This window comes from Diabrotica virgifera, chromosome 4 (genome assembly GCF_917563875.1).
Source record: "Diabrotica virgifera virgifera chromosome 4, PGI_DIABVI_V3a".
Lineage (NCBI taxonomy): Eukaryota > Metazoa > Arthropoda > Insecta > Coleoptera > Chrysomelidae > Diabrotica > Diabrotica virgifera.
Window position 1 is genome coordinate 3,065,388 of NC_065446.1, and position 21,547 is coordinate 3,086,934.

Sequence of the window (21,547 nt, forward strand, 5' to 3'; positions counted from 1 at the left end):
CAAATTGTTATGTAATTAGGACCGAACAACTCAAAGAACAACTCAAAGTTTAGATCAGTACAATATCGGATTTAATTTCAATTTTCCACAAGTAAACATGATAACGTTTGGTGTTAGCATAGTGACAGATCAATAGGCATTTATATACTTTTTCTTAGAGCTATTCATAGCTATTCAGACGTTAGAAAGGGCTGCTCTAAAAAGTTCATTGATGTACTGTAAGTACAGCCGTACCCAGAGGCGGCTTTACCTATTGTGCAGGGTGTGCGGTGCACACGGGCGCCGGGATGTTGGGGGCGCCGAGCAACGAACAGCGAGTCCTTTATTTTGTTTCAACATAAAATATGCTTTAAAACGAAAATTGGAAAAATTCTTTGTAAAAGGTATAAAATTTTTATTAAAAATCCCTTTAATGGCTACATCACAACAAAACGTCTTCGATTTTATAAAAAATCATCATCAGTGTTAGACAGATTGGATGCCAGCTGAGCAACCAAAGAAATATTCGGATAAAAACCTTTTAAATATAATATGGATGCATTAAAGGTGTATACTTAAATAAAATGGCTTAGGATGGATACATGGCAACAAGGATAATGCCCTTAGGTAAGGTATTGAATTTCCCAACACGTGGAATGCAAATTGAGTTGTTTACATTCCAATGACTTAATGCCAACTCAATGACTTAATGGCAGCTTGAAAACGATTAATGAAAAAGTACATTGGCACTTAAGCGCGATTTATAGATTGCTGCCCGCCCGGCTGTCCGTCCAACGGACGGGCGGCAATCTTTTGATTCGTTTGAAGACATACCGACAATGATTCCGAAATCAGTTGTGGAACTTATGTTTGTTACCAATGTTTATTGATGATTCTACTACACCTTTGGATATTTTAAATTACTTGTATACAAATAAACTACTTTCAGTGTTCGCTTTGTTCCCTGCTCTTAGAATTTACCTCACATTGCCAGTGACAGTAGCGCACAGTCTAAATTAAAAATAATTAAAAATTATCTACGGTCAACATTGTCGCAAAGTCGATTGACAAATTTATCACTAGTAAGTATTGAACATGAAATAAAAATTGAAGTAAGTGATATTATTCAAGATTTTGCTAATGCAAAGCACGAAAAGTATATTTTTTATAATTATAGGTTGTAGTATGTGCGTCCTGTAATAATTCGTTAATTAGTTATTATTTTTTTAAATAATCACAAATTTGTTCTTTTTTATTCATCTAACAAATTCCTTCCTAAAAGTACTATTTACTCGTGTAGTCATACCTGTCAAATTTCCTCAACCAATTTTCAACTTTACCTCTAGATAAAAAAGTTCATTTTTAATTAAATATTTTTAACGAGTACCTAGGTTGTTCGCCGTGAATTGGCTCCCGACATCATTTAATATTGCACTATTTCCATCTGGATTTTTGTTTACATTATAAGCGTACCTAATACCCTCTAAAACCCTATGTACTGGTACTAGGTAGGTACATATTCGATTATTCCATTTTGACTGCGCGTCTACCAAAGGGCGCCAGGGCATCGACTGCACACGGGCGCTACATGGGCTAGAGCCGCCTCTGGCCGTACCGTTCTCTCAGGTTGGGCAGCCACGATATGCTGCGTCTTCCTATAGTCTAAGAGCTAGTGAACCCTCCGACTAACGGTTTTCCTGTAAGGCTAGAAATTTGTATAGTGATAATTCATAGCACACCAAGGCTAAAAACCATGACCTGGCAGGCATCAGCCCTGCACGTGTATCTACCAGGTGAATCGAAAAGTGCATAGTTTAGGGGAAAAATAAACTTTCTCCTGTAAGGTTTAAATTTAAGTATGTGTTTAAGTAAGTCATTTAGAAGAAATGTGTACAATGCCAGGCGATGCTGAACAGCATAAGACTTTGCCAGGCGAGGGGAAAGATTAGGGGTTTTTCCTAAAATTATTTTTTTTTGTATCGAACAAAGTTTTTTTAGATTTTTTAAATCATTCCAAACAGAAAAGGTCTTTAGTGATTTTTCTCTTAGGTTAATAGTTTTTGTTATATAAGCGATTAAAAATTTTAAAATTGCGAAATCGGCCATTTTTAACCCTAAATCGGACATTTAACAAAAATTTCAATGTTACCAAGGTAGGTAGATATTATTTAAACATTGATTGATCAAATCCCGAAGAGTTTTTTGCAATATAATATCGAAAACCTCCTTATTTTTTAATTGCTAATCAAGCAGGCGCGACACTGTAGTATAAGTGAGGACGTTTGAGTTTGCATAAATTCATTATCTCAAGAATGGGCAAATTTGAAGAGAAATTCTCAGACAGATCGATTTTTATTTTTAAATTAGGACTTTTTGGCATATATATAATACTAGTGACGTCATCCATCTGGGCGTGATGACGTAATCGATGATTTTTTTAAATAACAGTAGGGGTTGTGTGATAGCTCATTTGAAAGGGTATTTAATTCTCTATTCAGTAATATAAACATTAATAAAATTATTTATACAGGGTGTACAAAAAAAATTTTTTATTAAATTAATTCAGAAAAAAAAGAAAAATTTTTTTGTGCACCCTGTATAAATAATTATGTTTATGTTTATATTACTGAATAGAGAATTAAATTGCCTTTCAAATGGGCTATCACACGACCCCTACTCTCATTTAAAAAAATCATCGATTACGTCATCACGCCCAGATGGATGACGTCACTAGTATTATATATATGCCAAAAAGTCCTAATTTAAGAATAAAAATCGACCTGTCTGAGGATTTCTCTTCAAATTTGCCCATTCTCGAGATAATGAATTTATGCAAACTCAAACGTCCTCACTTATACTACAGTGTCGCGCACGCTTGATTAGCAATTAAAAAACAAAGGAACTTTCCGGAGTTTTCGAAGGAAAACTCTTCGGGACTTCATCAATCAATGTTTAAAGAATATCTACCTACCTTGGCAACATTGAAATTTTTAGTTAAATGTCCGATTTAGGGTTAAAAATGGCCGATTTCGCAATTTTCAAAATTTTTAATCGCTTATAGAACAAAAACTATTAACCTAAGAGAAAAATCACTAAAGACCTTTTCTGTTTGGAATGATTCAAAAAACCTAAAAAAACTTTGTTCGATGCAAAAAAAATTTTAAGAAAAACCCCTAATCTTTCCCCTCGCCTGGCAAGGTCTTATGCTATTCAGAATCGCCTGGCATTGTGCACATTTCTTCTAAATGACTTACTCAAACACATACTTAAATTTAAACCTTACAGGAGAAAGTTTATTTTACCTCTAAACTATGCACTTTTCGATTCACCTGGTAGATACAGGTGCAGGGCTGATGCCTGCCAGATCATGGTTTTTAGCCTTGGTGTGCTATGAATTATCACTATACAAATTTGTAGCCTTACAGGAAGACCGTTAGTCGGAGGGTTCACTAGCTCTTAGACTACTATGCTTATTTTCCCGTCAATTTTTCCCTGCATAATCAATTGGAGCAAGTTGTATCTCTCACTACGTGTAATGTGTCCGAGATATTCCAATTTTCTTGTTTTGACGATATATAATATTTTCATTTCTCTATTCATCTTTCTCGGGACCTCTTTCTTTGCGTCGTATTCTGTCCTCGATATTTTCAGAATTCTCCTGTATACCAACAACTCGAATGATTCCAGTTTTTTCGCTGATGTCATTAACGCTATCTTTATTAAAACCTATGGAAATTAATGAATTAAAAAATAGAGATATAATAATTCTGAATGACCAACTAGAGACAAATAGTGCAGTCATTGAAGCGTAAAATAGGTTTTTACCTCCGAAATTTTTTACTATGAACCGATTTACATGAGATTTTGGAATTAGGCTTATCTTACCCTTAACTTCAAAAGTGATATTAACCCGAGCTCCGTTTTTTATTTTTAAGGGGCGAAAACAACCCCTTAATGAAAAAATTGACATTGAGCCTTTTTATCACCAGAAAAAGTGTTTAATAATAAAGAGTGACATTGTGAAGTGTTTTCTAACACAATAACCTCATGTTAAACTCATTTTCATCCCCTTGAAAACCGTACAACCCTTGCAAACAACCCCTAAATTGAAAAAATTTACAAAAAATTAATTTGGTTTGACAAGAAAACTTAAATATAGAGTATAACTCATGAAAAACCATTTTGAAGGTCATTAAAAGAACTACAAGTTATTTCATTATAATATGTAGTGAAAAACCTTTTATTTTGAAACAGTGAAGGGTCAAATGGCTCGAGGGAGACTGTGGTTGCGCTACCGCGCTCTTTTTAATCAATCATAACTTCGTCAATTTTTGTGTGATAGAAAAAACTAACAAACCAAAATTGCTGTCAAATAAAAACTTATTTTCTTATTATTACACTTTTTTAAGTATCTTTCATTATTTTTGAGATATGAAAAGAAGGTGGTTTTTAAAAAATTCGAAAAATCTTTTTTCTTAAAATCGTGATTTTTTGCCAAAGCAGCGAAACTGCTAGAATCCATCAAACTCTTTATATTAAAGTTGAATCTAGACGGAATACGATTAATTTTCATTTTGGTGGAAGTTTGGTGGCCCTTATGAAATCCATTGTTTAAAAAAAAACATTAGATGTTCCTCTTTTTTTTTACAGCTCACTCATTATACGTACAAAAGACTTTTAACAGTGCTCATTTTAAAGCTTATTTTAAGTACTATAAAATCCTTTCTCATTGGCATGCATAAAATTTATTCGCTCTCCGCTAGATGGCATTGAATACATCGATTAAATTTCACACAAAATAAAAAACGGCTTTGATCTTCAATATCTCGCTTAGTATTGCACTTACAACACTTTTAAAAAACTAATTTGTTTTTTTTTACCTGATACAATTTTATTCAGTATAATATTATCGTTAAATTGCATGTTTTTGGAGATATTTGCAAAACAACTATTGAAAATCGTGAGAAAATTCAGAATTTTTAATTGCCAATAACTTGAAAAGTATCGGGTTTTTGAAATACCTTTATACAACATTTTTTTCCTTAAAATTAGGTCTTTCATCGATATCTGAGGTTATTTTGAAAAAAAAAAATTGCCACCACCGAAAAGGGGTGGCAACAACCCCCCAGGATGAAAACGGAGTTCGGGTCAATATCAGTTTTGAAGTTAAGGGTAGGATAAACCTAATTCCAAAATTTCATGTAAATCGGTTCATAGTAAAAAATTGTTCTGAGCTAAAAAGCTTCAATGACTGCACTAAAACAGCTCCTCACTCCTTAACTTATTAAGGGCCGGTATTTCAATAGCTACTTAAGCCTTTGCTTAGCTAAGCCTGTGTCAAAAGTTAAGGAGAAGCTTAAGCTGGGTGCCGTATTTCCATCATTTCCTTAACTAAACTGATGCTCATGCTCAACTGTAAAGTTAATTGGTTTGGTACCTCTGAATACGTCAAAATGCCAGAACCAGAACTAACTGTTCTGAGGCAAAAACCACTACGGTTGACATTTAATTTTATCTTGTCATCTGTATCAATCTGTATCAATGCCATTTACTTCAATTAATTTTGTGTACATGGTATTACATGTTACATGTGTTGTTGTTAGTTTATTGTCTATATTTTCTCTGGTTTTATTTTTATTGTTATTTTGCTTAAGCAATAGATCCGTCTTTGTAATTTTGTTTGTTGGATATATTCCTTAAAATGTCAAATTCGAATGTAAGTTTATTTTTGTAAAATAAATATACCTACCAAGCATTGTAGAAATAAATAATTTTCATGTGCCTACACCTTCCAAAAGTAGTAAGAATTTTAATAATCGTTATTACGATTAATAAATTAATAGATTAATGAGGGGACCGCGATATGAAATGCTAAGACTGATAATACAGGGAAAGATAAGAGGCGGAAGGAGTATAGGAAGAAGGAGAGTGTCATGGTTAAAGAATTTAAGGGACTGGTTTAGATGCAGTTCTATAGAACTCTTTAGAGCAGCGGTGGATAGAGTAAAGATAGTGATGATGATATCCAACCTCCGATTAGGAGACGGCACTTGAAGAAGAAGAAGAAGATTAATAGATTATTATTTAATAATCTAATAATAACGTTATTACTCAAAAGTTGGTTTTCAAAATAACTCTCTAATTAATAATCTATAGAAATAACCTTAAAAAACAGAAAACAAATTTTAAGCAAAGGCTTAAACAAACTCCCGCGTGAGCTTAAAGTTATTTGGTTTAAGCCTAGGCTTAAGCCTCAAATTGAAGTGGAAATACAGGCATCTAAGCTTAAGCAAAGGCTTAAAGTAAGCTTTGACTTAAGTGAGGTTGGAAATACCGGCTCTATGACTATAAAGTGTAGGGGCATAGTAGAATCATATTACTTGAGAAAGGCACTCTGCCGAAACAGCTGCAGTGACATTAATTTGTAATAAATTTTGTGGAAATATTGACAACAAAAGTGTCTTATTGTTAGATAGAATGCATTTCCATAAGTAACGGTCAAATCCATCAATTATAATACACTTTGTTAAAAAAAGTTGGGTTGAAAGGGTGTCTAAGTGTCTATACCAACCTAAATATAACAACAGGTGAAAGTCACTATACAGGATATTTATGTGTAGTGAGTTTATGTAATGCACAAAGCCAAAAAAATTAAAAATAATCGCAAAAATGATTTACAAATTAAAAAAAGCATGCAAAAATAAAGCGGAATAAGTTCGGCTGTAAAATCACATCAAAAACTTATCGAATTAATTCACACAATAGTTATTTTTATGTGTTGAACAACAAATACATAATATAAAAGTTTTAATTGCTGAGGGTATAAATAAACATCTGACAATGGTCCAAGATCCCAGAGCGCCCAGTCATTTTTTATTTTCTAACAAATAAAATGTATACGATGTGTCTCAGAAGTATGGAATAATTTCATTATTTCTGAAACGACTTATTATATACGTATTGCACATTACGTCATCACTGTTGGCGTAATAACGTAATCGACGATTTTTTAAATACAAACCGCAATCACGGGATACTTTCATTGGAAAAGTCTGATTCCGGTAGGTGAGTTGACGGAATTAATTAAAAATAATAAAAATAAGTGTAACGACGAACAGTAATATATTTATTTATTTTGGGTGAACAAGCGGTGTGTTTGCTTATATCTCGAAGGAGGGTTGATTGTCAGCGAGCCCAGGGTTTGTCTGCATCGTTTGCATGCTGTGTAGTGACTGGCCTCCGTACCACCACTTTTATGTCAACTGGTTTTGCGGTTTTGAGATAATGGCCAGATGGTCCATAAATTTCTGCCTCTGCCTTTTAAGAGATGAGGAGCTTTTTTGTATTTTAAGAAGTTGACATAAAGAGTGTGGCGATCTGGGGCATCGTAACCTATTAGTGTTTCATTGAAAGAAACATTAATCTTACACAATCTGTTTAAGGGATAAACTTTCGTTTCTCGAAATCAATGGCATATGGTTTGTATCTCACATGTGGATTTTAAATGACCAATGCCGTTTCGTTTTGAGAAAAGTTATCAAAAATTAAAAAAATTTAATTAGCAAAAATAGTAATTAAAGCGTACCGCTATAGTCTCCTAATCGCCTTTCTTCTTCATCATGTGCTCTCTCCTCTAAGAAGGTCGGCAATCATTATGGCAATTCGTACTTTCGATACCGCTGCTCTAAAGAGATCAGTAGTTGAACCAAGCTGTTTAAATTGTTTAAGTCTTTCTACCTTGTATTCTTCCTTCTACTATTAATTGCAACAAGTTATAACCAGAGAACAACGAATAAGTTATCTGTTATAATGCTCGCCCCTCATGACATGTCCCAGATATTGCAGTTTTCTAAGTTTTATTGCATTTAACGCCTCTGTTTTTTTTTTCATTCTTCTCAACACCTCGACATTCGTGACTTTCTCCACCCAACTTATATTTAATATCCTTGTGTAGGCCCAGAACTAGAAGGCTTCTAATATGTCCGAAACATCTTTCTTTAATGTCCAAGCCTCCAAACCATAAAATATTACGGAAAACACGTAACATCTCAGCAGTCATATCTTTAATGAAATTGTAATATCGAAGAAATTGTAATCGTCTTTGTAAGAATGTAATTATTTGAATATCTTTTTAACACCTTTACTTTCTCTCTCATACACCGACTATAATACTGCGCCTAAACGTCATCTCCCATCTTTAGAATCTTTGTACTGTAATTTTATACATTTTATGTTTAAGAAAATAAGTAACGTCTGAGGCCCTTGTTGGCACCTTGCTATATTAAGATTTAGTAGAAAATATATACAAGAATTAATACGGAAAGAGTATGTCACATAATTATATGTTGGAGGTTTATTCCGTATAAAACCAAATTCCGTATGACACCATCTATCTATCGTCCGTTCGGCAAATTCAAACAAAAATATAACTCCAGACCATCTTTTACCACCTTTAGTCCAGACAAATTAATATACGTATTTAATATATTTTTACCACTGAAAATGAGATGTTTTAATCAAATATTGCTTCAATTATAATCTGCAGAAAAATTTTGAATCAGGTTCCGCTAATGAACTTGCTTTTTTGTCCTTAAAAGTAAAAAAAAGTTTTAATTCTATTGCTTAATATTTAATCTAAATATAATCGTCTATCAATTTTAACTGTACTAATGCCCAAGTATACATTTTCAAGTGTTAAACTGATTGATTTACGATGAGTAACCCGGTTGTAAAAATACCGGCATGTGCCTTAACAAAGGGACATCGGTTTACTCGAATTTCATAACATACAAATGTTATCTGTTTAAATTTGCCGACGGGCGAAATATCTATGGACCCGACTTTACCTACTTTTTCGTTTTCCTTCGTCATCTGAATTCGATAATACTTCCCTCTCATTAAATGTTACTTTGGAGGATAAAACTTCCCTAGAATTTTTCACAGAAATGTCTTCATTCTCCATTTCACTTCCTTTTTCTTTGTCTCCTTCAGATTTTAATTCTGTGTCCTGATCCATCTCTCTTTCTTTCTCTTCGTGAATTATGCCCAAGATTTCACTTTTTTCAGCGTGAGTTATTAGCAAATGTTCCATACTCATATTTAGTTTAAAGTAATTGGTACAATCTAGTTTTCATTGTTGCTCTGTATTGTTAGGTATCAGGAAGGATTTCATAATCAAAAGGATCTTTTTATTAAGTAGCATTTGCAAGCAGTTTATTATTTAGTATTAGGTTTAGGAATATGATTAGCAAAAATATCTGTATACAATTCGTCAAGTATATTTGGTGTCGATAGTTTGTAATTTCTATATAGAAGTTTTTAATTAATAAAAAATTGAAAGATTTATTTAATTTTTATGGAATTTTCATATCTTAAATGCTAAAAATGTTGTGAAATTGGATATTTCCTACGAAAGGATAAAGAATAGAAATGAAATCTTAGTAGAGGAAGAAGACAACCTAATTCCAGCAAAACTGGCATTATAATAAAAAATTGAAAGGAAATAAAGCAACAGGAATGGAATACATTCACATATTGCACTAAATGAACTACAGAAGAAAATGATAGTGCAACTGTTCTACATATTTATTACCGAGATTCTGTCTAGAACACGCATATTTTCTGAACAACTGAAAACATGCAAAAATGATTTCTCCACTAAAACCAAAGATGGACAGAAGAATACCAGAAAGTTATAGACCAATATCACTACTGGAATCACTTGGAAACATATTGTAAATAATCATCTACAATTGACTATGCAAATATGCAGAAAAAAGAAGAGTCATAAAGTAAGATCAATTCGATTTCAGAAAAAGGAGAAGTTGTGAGTTACAACTAGTCAGACTGCATGTCAATCATCGCTAGAGCAGTGGAGGAAACAAGTATCAGGATTGGGAATAGACAGGCAGTGGTAAATGTCTAACAACATTGTTTTTCACAGATGATCAGGTAGTCGTTGCCAATGATGAGGAAGACATGGACTACATGCTTAGAAAACTAAAGAAACATGAAAAATGGGACCTCAATATGAATATGTCAAAGACAGAGTATTTTAAAGTAGGGGATGATAAAGAACATCCAGAGTTAGAAATTAGAACCACAAAAACATGTAATGAATATAAATATCTCGTATCTATAAAATCTGAAGAAGCCACTACCGAAAGAGACATCGAAAACAGAACGCAACGGGGAAGAAACGGTAAACATTCTAAGCTCGCTACTATGGTCTAAAAAGATATTAGACGAAATTGACAATCCATCGAACTGTGGTAGAGCCTATTATAACTTATGGAACAGAAGTTTGGCAGATCGCGAAAAAAAAAAGAAAAAAAATAGAAGTAGTAGAAATGGATTATTTAAGGGGAGCGTGTGGTATGTCCAAAAAAGATCACATCTGGAATGAAGATATTAGAAGGAGGAAAAATACTGTATTTTCCAGTGTAGATAGAATTGAAACGAGACACCTAGTGTGGTATAGTCACGTGAAACGAGTGAATGAAGATAGATGGCCTAATAAGCTTTAAATTAGATATCACAACAAAGAAGGATAAGGGGAAGGCCTTCGGTTGTCTGGGAAGAAAATGTATGGCACATAATGAGAGATAGAGCCATCAAAGGAGACGAATGGGTGGAAAAAAAGATGACAGACGAAATATCAGAAGCGGCAGAGGCTATAGGAACCTCGCTTATAGATAGAATTGTTATTATAACCAAAAAACTTACTTTATTACTAAAATTATAGTTCACAATAATGTATTTAAAAAAATAATCAATAATTCTTGATGGCGTATTTTGCAAAAAAAATGTGTGCTTTAAGCAGTTATAAATAGCATTACGTTGTAAATAGCATATAAAGCATTTCATCTAGCAGTGTATACATATAGATACAAGTAAAAATTCAAAAATAATTTATTCATATCAGCTAAATTAGTAAAGCCGAATTATTTTCATTAATGCCAAATTAAAGCCAAATATTCGTCGTCAGTATACGAATTTCATTTACATAATAAATTTTCCAGCATGGAGAAAAATACGTATTTGATTTGAAGGGAGCGTTGCCGTTGGTTCTTCATTCTGTTTTGTCCTGTTTACTTCGAAAATTTTTTGTCCAAAACAAATTGAGTTGTCGTTACGAGGATGGCGACAGTCGAATGGCTTTATTTTATTTTTATTTTTAGATAAGAGCTAGGTTCTTCGAATTACATCAACTTCGATCCAGACAAAAAATACAAAAAAATAAGCTACACGAAAAAGTGTAGGTTGAGTAGAAGAAGTCAAAAAGCATTCATGCGAAAATATATACTTGGAAGGGACTTAATTAGAGTAAGCCTAAGAAACTAGGCTTTTTGAGTTTGAAATTTAATTCATTGCAACTTGAAATTGAAACGAAATTTTTTTAATATTACTTCCGGAGAATTATGAATAAAGGTGTTTTTAAAATGCATTGCCATTTTTGTGAACGACATTCTATATTACTATTTAAGCACAATGGCCATTGAAAAATGAAGGTAACGTATACATATACAGGGTGTTTGTTAAAGAATGGGCCATAGCTTAACCTCAGATTCCTGAGCTTAAAATAGGTCGATTTAAGGTATAGTCCGTCCGCTATAACTTTTCCCATGCGGTACGATTCATTTTCAATCAAATTAAGTCAAAACATAAATTAAAACGAACGTCGATCTGTATACAGTGGAACCTCGATTATCCGTCTCTCTATTAACCGTGTTAACCGTCAGGGTCCATACATAAGTTATATTGTATACACAAGTAAAAATTTAGTCATCAATTCATTTTCCATGTCAAATCACTCAGGCAAAAAATTTTGGATCTCCGATTTGTCTGAAAATTGGTATATAGCTTCTGCGGGACGTAAAAATAAGATATTTAAGGTCAAAAAATCTTCTTCTTCTTTTTTTCTCAAAATGTTATTTTATGCGATTTTACAGTGATTTGGTTTCTATTTAAACAAATTTGCATTTTCTGTCGTAAACTATCAATGAAAAACATAATATTTTAATAGAAAGGACTTAAAAATGTCATTATATTTCATTATAACAAGTTATTTTGAATCAAAACAAGTTTTTGATAAAATTGTATAGTGTAAAAAATGTTAAAATACCGTTTTTTACATTTTCCTCCGTTCCCAAAATACATCATCATCGATTTGGCTGAAAATTTGCCCACAGATAGCCAAAAGATAGGACTTTAAGTGGTTAGAAGGATTTGAATTATATTACAATACCAAAAAAGTTACATGCAGTAATAACAGACTCAAAAGTATAATATATTAGTCCAGTCGGGATAGCATTTGACCTCGAATGCCGAGTTGCCCAAAATTTTATTTTTCTGATCTTTAGGGGAGTCAATAGTAGCCTAAATTTAAAATCACGAATGAATTCCTCCATTACGTTAGCCGCCATCTTGATTTTAAAGGAGATTGCTCAATATCTCCGCCATTTTTAACTTTTCGACCAAAATGGTAGGAACTGAAATTGTTCCAAATAAATTGTATTTACAATTATTACAATTTCTTTTTAATAATTTTTGTCGTGAGGCCGATATTTTCGAGTTAAATGTACTTACAGTAGACGCCTATATTTTTGACTATAATATTGCATGTATTCTTGTTCTCATGATCATTTTTCAGTGCGTCACAGTTTTTCGATTTCTCTCTAATGCATTAAGTTAGATGAGACGGAAAAAGCGGTAGCTCCGTGATTAAACACAAAAATAATGCAGCATTACAATGGTTATATACATAAGATGTCTATTCCTAACCTGCGTTTGATTCGTTGATATTTAGAATGCGCGTTTTATCTAGCCAATCAAATACACGTATTACGAACATTTGACGAAAACTTCGTCCATTTTGGCCATTTTTTAGAAGTGTCAATGAGTCAAGTGACGGTTATTATTCAGGTCAGTATTTTGTGTACCTGTCATTTTGAAATTCGAATTCGACTTCCCTTGTGTTTCACAACGTTTTTGTGCATTATTTTGTGTTTTGGTTTAGAATTTAGTTCGTTAAAAGTTAGTCATTGGCGTGAGGAGACTAGAGACATTCGAGATGTACCGAAGAGTGCTAAAAATCTCATGAGTAGATAGAATAGCCAACGTGGAGGTAATGAGACTTACGCATAGGGAACGAGAAGAACTAACAAATAAGAAGAAAACTGAGATATATGGGACATGTGATGAGAGATGTATATCTAATATTCCAGGTCATTATGCAAAAAAAAGATCCATAGTAAGGAGACGTAACTCATGGCTGAAGAACCTTAGGAACTGGTTTGGATGTAATAACAATGAATTATTTAGAGCCGCAGTTTCAGAAATAAAGATCTCTCTGATGATTGCCAACTTTTGAAGTGGAGACAGCACCTAGAGAAGAATATAATAACACAGTTTATGGATAGTTTTGTGTCATTTTTTAATGTTTCCATATTTATAAATTTAATTAACAATATTGTTTACTTTTTAATTTTATTCCCCTTTATAAAAAATACCTACATGTTAACATATTGTGTAAAAATCAAATCTACTAAATTACTAATTAGTTTAATTACACAAGCTTTTCACCTATGGCGAAGTACGATTCTGGCATCTGTCAGATTCGTCAATAATTACATGAAATAAGTCTCGACACACCCAATACAGTATGTGACGTCATAATTAATGACGCACTGAAAAATGATCATGAGAACAAGAATAACTTTTTTGGTATTGTAATATAATTCAAATCCTTCTCACCACTTAAAGTCCTATGTTTTGTCTATCTGTGGGCAAATTTTCAGCCAAATCGATTATGATGTATTTTGGGAATGGAGAAAAATGTAAAAAACGGTATTTTGACGTTTTGTACAATATAAAATTTGATCAAAAGAATTGTTTTGAATCAAAGTAACTTGTTATAATACCATATAATGACATTTTTGAGTCCCTTCTGTTAAAATATTATGTTTTCCATTGATACTTTACGATAGAAAATGCAAATTTGTATAAATAAACACCAAATCACTGTAAAATCGCATAAAATAACATTTTGAGAAAAAAGAAGAAGATTTTTTGACCTTAAATATCTTATTTTTAGGTCCCGCAGAAGCTATATACCAACTTTCAGACAAATCGGAGGTCCAAAATTTTTTTTGCTCCAAAATTGAGAGATTTGAAATGGAATGACCCGTAATGATAAATGATACCTTGCTTTTAGAGTTCTATTTTTTGAATCGCAAGCCAAAAATAAAAACGCACAGCACAATAATTATTAGTCAATATCTGTATGTCACCATAATTCAGTATGTCACCATAATACTATGAATTTTTTTTAATGTTCTGTTAACCGTCATTTCAATTATCCGTCATACCCTTGGTCCGGTGCCCTGACGGATAATCGAGGTTCCACTGTATACATTTTGTATACTGTATACTATATACTACACATATCGGCGTACGTTTCACTTTCTGTTTTGACTTCATTTGATTGAAAATGAATCGTACCACATGGGAAAAGTTAAAGCGGACGGACTATAACTTACCTTAGTACGAAAGTTAATAATAACCGAAATACAAGGTGTCAAAATTAAACTTTTATTTTATTTATTCGTGATTATTCCTGACAGTCACGGGATAACAACACAAAATTTGGTAAGCTGAGGTTTTTTGGGATGAGAAATCTAAATCCGCCACCAAAAATGATGTGTTAACCAGAGGGCGCCACATACGTCTTTCGGCGCTTATTTAATACGTTCAATTTTTTTATCCCCCACTCTAAATACTTTTTGAATCAAAACTTTTATTCTCTTAATATTTTTACTTAAAAAACGTATACTACATTCATCTCGCTAAACTCAATTGTTTTCGAGATAAACGCATTTTAATTCTGCGATACAACATAATTTTTTGCATATCATTGTAGTTAGACCCGAAAAATAAACTTGAAACCATAATAATTCTGCCAGTTATCATATTTATGTCATTGCATCGCAAATTCCATTTGAAGAAATTTGCGTTAAATTTTTTGAAATTTTTATGGTTTTAAGTTATTTTTCGGGTGTAACTACAATGATACATATTATGCCAAAAAATATGTTTCCTCGCAGATTTAAAATGCGTTTATCTCGAAAACGGTTGAGTTTAGTGAGATGAATGTAGTATTCCTTTTTTAAGCAAAAATATTAGGAAAATAAAAGTTTTGATTCAAAAAGTATGTAGAGTGGGGGATAAAAAATTGAACGTATTATTTGAGCGCTGAAAGACGAATGTGGCGCCCTCTGGGTAATACATCATTTTTGGTGGCGAATTTAGATTTGTCGTCCCAAAAAATCCCCGCTTACCAAATTTCGCGTTATTGTCCCATGCCTGTTCAAGGGAAAGTTCAAGAATAAATAAAATAAAAGTTAAACTTTGAGACCCTGTATTTCGGTTATTATCAACTTTTGTACTAAGAAGTTAGCTTAAATCGGCCTATTTTAAGCTCAGGAATCTAGCCTTAAGCTATGGCCCATTCTTTATCAAACACCCTGTATACTTGGAAAGGTCTTAATTTAGTGTACGCCGAGATATTAGGCTTTTTGGGGTTGAAATTTGATTCATTGCAACTTGAAATCAAAACGAAATTTTTCGAATATTACTTCCGTAAAATTGTGAATAAAAGAGTTTCAGAATGCATTGCAATTTGTGTGAACGACATTCTATATTGCTATTTGAGGGCGTAGGCGCAAAATCTTGGCCAATGCTATTTAAATGCATTAATTTTTTTCGAATCCTGAGTAAACTAATAAATATTTTTGAAAAATTTAAACGCAGAATGAAAGATTACATTATTACCGAGGGCCGAAAGTCTCTGAAAACTTCTATAATGTTTATTTTAATAAGTTACAGCCGAGAAAAAAAAGTGTGATTTTTAATTTCAAATATTTTATTCAAAAAAAACTTTTCAAATAGGCGCAAAAGAAGATTTTGAGCCTATTCCCTTAAAATTTTTATCATATCAGTTGCCACACACTTTGTGGTTTTTAATTTAAAGCTAATCTGTTGATTAATTATTCGGTAACAAAATTACGGTAAAACATTGTAAGTTGAGTTGTGAAAAACCTGTAGCAAATTCACAAATAATCGTAAAACGATAATTTCTTAGTATAGTCGGTTCGCTAATCTGAGACACAACTGTCTACAATAAAATCACAAAAAAATGCATTATTGTATACAAGGTGTTTCATTAATAATTGTCCATATAGTAACTGGAGAAACCTTAGCAGAAAATACGAAGATTTAACCTAAAACACTTAAATAAAATGTGGTTCCTTACTGCGTTACAGGGTGTTTTATCTAAAAATTTAAAAAATATTTTTGCTCAGAATTTTAAAACTATTCGATGTATACTTTTCATACTTGTCAAAAAGTATAGGTACTGTACAAACTACTAAATTACGTTAAACAAACGTTTCTGTCTATTACCAGAGGCGTACGACGGGGAAAGTGAATGGTTGACCCTTTCCAAATTCTACGCCACTGGCGGAATAGGTATTTTAGTTCAATTTTTGGATTCTCCAATACTTTCTATGAAAATAATATACTCTTCATTCGTAACGATAAAGTCATTAGTTTTCGACATCTTTGAAGTTAAAAATGAAACGACACGGTTATTTTGATTAATGTATTGTGTCGCTTCATTTTTAATTTCAAATATCTCGAAAACTAATGACTTTATCGTTACCAATGGAGAGTTTATTATTTACGTAAAAAGTGTTGGATAATCTAAAAATGACACTAAAATAGTAATTCCTCCAGTGGCGTAGAATTTGAGAAGGGTCAACCATTCACTATCCTCTGTCGTACGCCTCTAGTAGTAGCTAGAAACGTTTGTTTATCAAAATTTAGTAGGGTGTATAGCAGTCGCACTTTGTGCCAAGTATGAAAAGAATATGTCGAACAGTTTTAAAATGCTGAGCAAAAATAATTTTTAAATTTTTAGAGAAAACAACCTGTAACTCAGTAAGGAACCATATTTTATTTAAGTGTTTTAGGTTAAATCTTCGTATTTTGTGCTGAGGTTTCTCCAGTTACTATATGGACAATTATTAATGAAACACGTTGTATAGAAATAAACAAACCAAGACAAGTTGAATTCTCGAGGAGCACTCCCAAATCATGATTTGGGAGTGCTCCTCGTGCTTGTTTATTTCTAATAGTGTATTTTTATTGTGATTGTAGTGTAGACAGTTGTGTCTCAGATTAGCGAATCGACTATAATTTATTGATGCTACAAACATTTCTTTAAAAAAAAACATTTTTCTTTCCGGAAAAATTAATAAAGCTAAATAAATAAATGTTAGTTAAGTTATATTAGTTTAAATAAATTTTAGTTAAGTTTAGTTTATTTGCCTAGTAAGAAAATGTTAGTGGCTTCTAGGCAGTGTTCTTCACACAGATATATTTTCCAGCGTTGTATAAAATTAAATTTTCTCTTCTCATATTTTTTTTCTATTGGCACCTGAACATTGAAGCTTAGTTTTCTGTTTTTGTTTTATTCTGAACTAACAGGTATAGAAATCGTTTTAAACTTTGAACTTTTTCATTTTTAATTATGAACTTTGTTTGGTCTATATTCCCACTACAACCAGCTTAATTGTACATGACCAGCTTAACAAAGTTTCTGAAGTCTGAGATAGGTGTCTCTTGGGACATTTGCTAGAGTCCATGGTTTAACCTAGATCTCCATAGTCCGTTATAGTTAATAGTAAGTGTATTATATAATTTTGCCTAATACTGTATTATTAAATTCCTATTTGTATTTGTTTGTTTTAATTTACTTTATATTATATTTTTAAAAGGGTCATTTTATTTCTCTACAATTCTCCACTTTTATGTATTAACATTAATTTACACAATATTGTACAATATTATTTTTGCTGCAAAGAACTAATAATGTTGTTTATTTTATGTAGCTAATTTATACGTTAGTGCAGCTAAAATATATTTAGTTTTCAGAAGCCTTCAAGCAATTAGAGAAATTCTACCACATCTTTTTAATAAATGATATTTTATGCGCATAATAATATCATAATATTATTTTTATAAATAGTGTAATAATGCCATTTTTATATATCACTACTTTTAAATATGTGGGGTAAATGTATGCAATTTTACAAATGTACCTAGGTACAGTGTATAAAAAAGGTGAACAGAAAAAATACGTCAAAATAGTAACAGTTAAATATTGAAGAAAGATCACATAAATAAGCTAACAGTCATTTAAAATGTGGTGTTGCAGGAGGATGCTTAGAATAGTATGGACACAGAAGAAAACGAACACGCAAGTACTGCGAGAAATGGGCAAAAAATACGAAATAATAATCACAACCAAAGCAAGAAAGTTACAATATCTAGGACATGTAATGAGCGGACAGCGATATGAAATGCAAAGACTGATGCTAAAATTTAAAAATACCAATTTTAATAAATTATAAAAATGGTTGTTTTTCTTAAGATGGTAAAAAAATTCTTCTAGTAAATAAAAAAAAAACAATGTTGTTTTTGTCGTTGGCCATTTTAACAACTACTTAAGTATGACAATACACAAAAAATATCTTTTAACTTGAGAATATGGTAGAATGTGTTTTTTTTTTAAATTTATTACGTACTTGAATTTGAATTCAACTTTTTTGACTTTTTATTGTGTTGATCCTTAAGTATTAATCTTCTTAAACACTTTTTCATCGCATTCCACCTGTTTTTCTTGGTGTACGAAAATACAATATATTGATTCTGTTGAGAAGTCACTCCACAAATATCTTGTAAGGAGAAATTGAAATTTACTACCACAGAGAACCACTTACATAAGTAATGTTGTATATAGAGCCTTATTGCTGCACACAGATCAATTTTGTTCATGGTTTAGCATACTTTAAAAATTATATCTTTTCGTGGTTTTGAATACATACAAAATATAAAATATCCTTTAAAATATCCAAGACCTAAGGCTTATGTAGAGATGAAATTAGAATGCTACGTATTTTGATAGTATTAGAGTACTAAAAAAACTAAGTTGAGGCTCGACTGCGCAAGTAAGAACAATAAAAGAATGCTCTAGCGGGAATAGAGAAAAAAATTATGCTTTATGCATCCAATTCTGTTTTTAGTAATAACAGATTGATATTGTTAACACGAACAACAAGACCAGAGTTATAATGTCAACAGGAGAAACAGAATGCGTAGAACTAAAAGGAGGAATCCGCCAAAGAGACTCCCACAGCCCATTGTTATTCAATATGGCGATGAATCAAATAAATCACGAAGTAAGAAAATGACATGGATACTATATGGGACGCGCATAAAATCACGATATTATGTGTATGCTATGCTGATGATGCAGTACTAATTACTGATAACGAGGATGACTTGTAAAGGTAGCTCCACACCTTCAATATCACAGCAAACAAACTTAATATGACAATATCAGTAGAAAAAAATAAATGTATAGTGATCAATAAAGAGCCGCATAAATGCAAACTGGAAATAGACGGCAAAATTGTAGAACCAGTAATGAAATTCAATTACCTAAGAGTAGAGATCACTAGTGACAGGAATATAAGAACAAAGACCACAAGGCAAGCAGCAAAAGCAGCAAGAGTAAGTGGTTGCCTCCGAGAAACCATATGGTGGAACTAATATCTGACCATGGAAAGCCAAATGAAAGTATACAACACAACAGTAATACCTAACATATACAGCGGAGACAAGGATCGATACAAGAAAGAAGAAATAACAAATCAACAATATTGAAATGAAGTATTAAGATCAATAGCGGGCATATCTCTAAGAGACAACAAGCAACAGAAGTATACGCGATATGGAAAGACAATGTACAGTCAACAACAACTGAAACAGAATAAGAGGCAGACAAACAGGAGTAATCCTAGTCAAACGAAGAAGAAGAAGACAGATTAGATTATGAGGAACGTGTAGTCGCACGTTTCAACATTAATTTAATATTATTCTATTTATGTTAATATTTTGTAAATCAACTCCCCTTTAACCCCATTTAATGTTTAAAGCGTATGAAAAACAATACTTGCACTTGCATAATTTTGTAATGTATAATAGGATTGGATCCCTCATACCAAAAAAAGTTGATTAATAGCAAGCTGAAAATTTGGTAATAGCTTAACGGTGTCTAATCGGACAAACTTTGATGTACGGGAACACTGCAACAGGGGAACTTTTAATTGTGGAATAGTTTAAAATTTGGAACGTCAGATTACGAAAAAGTCCCATGTATTTTGTCCCTTTCATTAAACTCGCATGCAAAAATCAGACTACTATTACTAACCAACATAATTCCTATCAGTTAACATGTTCTTCGTGTTCCACTCATTAAAATGCCCAGTTGGTGATAAACACCAGTCTGATTTTTGCATGGGAGTTTAATTAAAGGGTAACAAATCAATTGAAAGTTCTGACCGACAAAATACATGGAACATTTTCGTAGTCTGACGTTCCAAATTTTTAACCTGTTCCACAATTAAAACTCCCCTGTTCCAGTGATCCCGTATATCAAAGTTTGTCCGACTAGACACCTTTAAGCTAGTAACAAATTTTCAGCTTGCTATTAATCAACTTTTTTTTGGTACGGGGGATCCAGGTCTATAACATTAATTAGCATTTCACAAAAACTTAGTGCAGTCACTGAAGGTTTTCACCTCCGATTTCGTTGAACCTCCATCGATTTTCATGAAAATTGGTGAGTAAATAAAGGATACCTCAAGGGACAAAGGTGACATGATGCCAACTTGCGCTTTTACCCTGGGGGTGGTTGCCACCCCTTCTCGGGGATGAAAATTATTTTATTAAAAGTATTACCATAAGTCCATAGAGGGACAAATTATAAGCAAAATTTGTTATATAAAGTTATTAAAATAAATCAATACTTTTTGAGTTATTAAAGACCAAAGATTTTATTTTTTCGTAAAAAAATGCATGTTTTAAATCGGTTTTTCACGTATAAATCAAAAACTATAAGCTTTTACAGAAAAGTTATTATTACTGAAAGTGAAGATAATAAAAAGTTGAATACATTCCTCACATAAAGAACTAAACTGATGTTAGTTCAAAGTGAGTTATTGGCAATTGAATGTGTATTTTTTTCGACGAGTACTCAAATCTAAGTATTCAAGCTTAAATACCGGGAAAACGATGCAATGTATAAAATATTCCTGCTAAACATTTGTAAAAGTACGTCAGAATACCTATCAAATGAGCTTCAGAACAAGGTAATAGCGTCAAAATTAAGCAAGTTATAATGGAAATAAAAGAACCGTTTCGAATTTTTTAGGAAAAAGTGAAAAATGAAACATACGCCATTTCCACAAAAATTAAAATTTATAGTAATCCTTACAAGAACTTCTTTATATTAGCATAAGTAATGTTTTCAATAATTTTGACCGGTTTAGAATGCATATTTTTGAAGAAAAGATATAATTTAAAGAAATCATAATTTTTAAAATTATTGTAATTATCATATTCTTTTGATAATAACTCCAAAAATACTCAATATTCGCAAAAA

The 21,547-nt window shown here is 32.1% G+C and overlaps 1 protein-coding gene across 7 annotated transcripts in view; it reads right to left on the reverse strand.

Annotated features, from left to right (window-relative positions):
* Nucleotides 1-21,547, reverse strand: part of LOC114332991 (multiple C2 and transmembrane domain-containing protein) — a 309,140-nt gene that overhangs the window by 244,775 nt on the left and 42,818 nt on the right. For 2 of the 7 annotated variants that reach the window (XM_050647929.1, XM_050647927.1), the window contains exon 1: nucleotides 18,627-18,891. The exons of 3 other annotated variants lie outside the window; for them this stretch is intronic. In XM_050647929.1, the coding sequence (XP_050503886.1) occupies nucleotides 18,627-18,876 (250 nt within the window). In that variant the 5' untranslated portion in view covers nucleotides 18,877-18,891. Of the gene's footprint in view, nucleotides 1-6,550; nucleotides 6,732-8,829; nucleotides 9,121-18,626; nucleotides 18,892-21,547 lie in introns of those variants that run through there. 2 more of the 7 variants (XM_050647928.1, XM_050647931.1) reach the window with 2 other exon arrangements.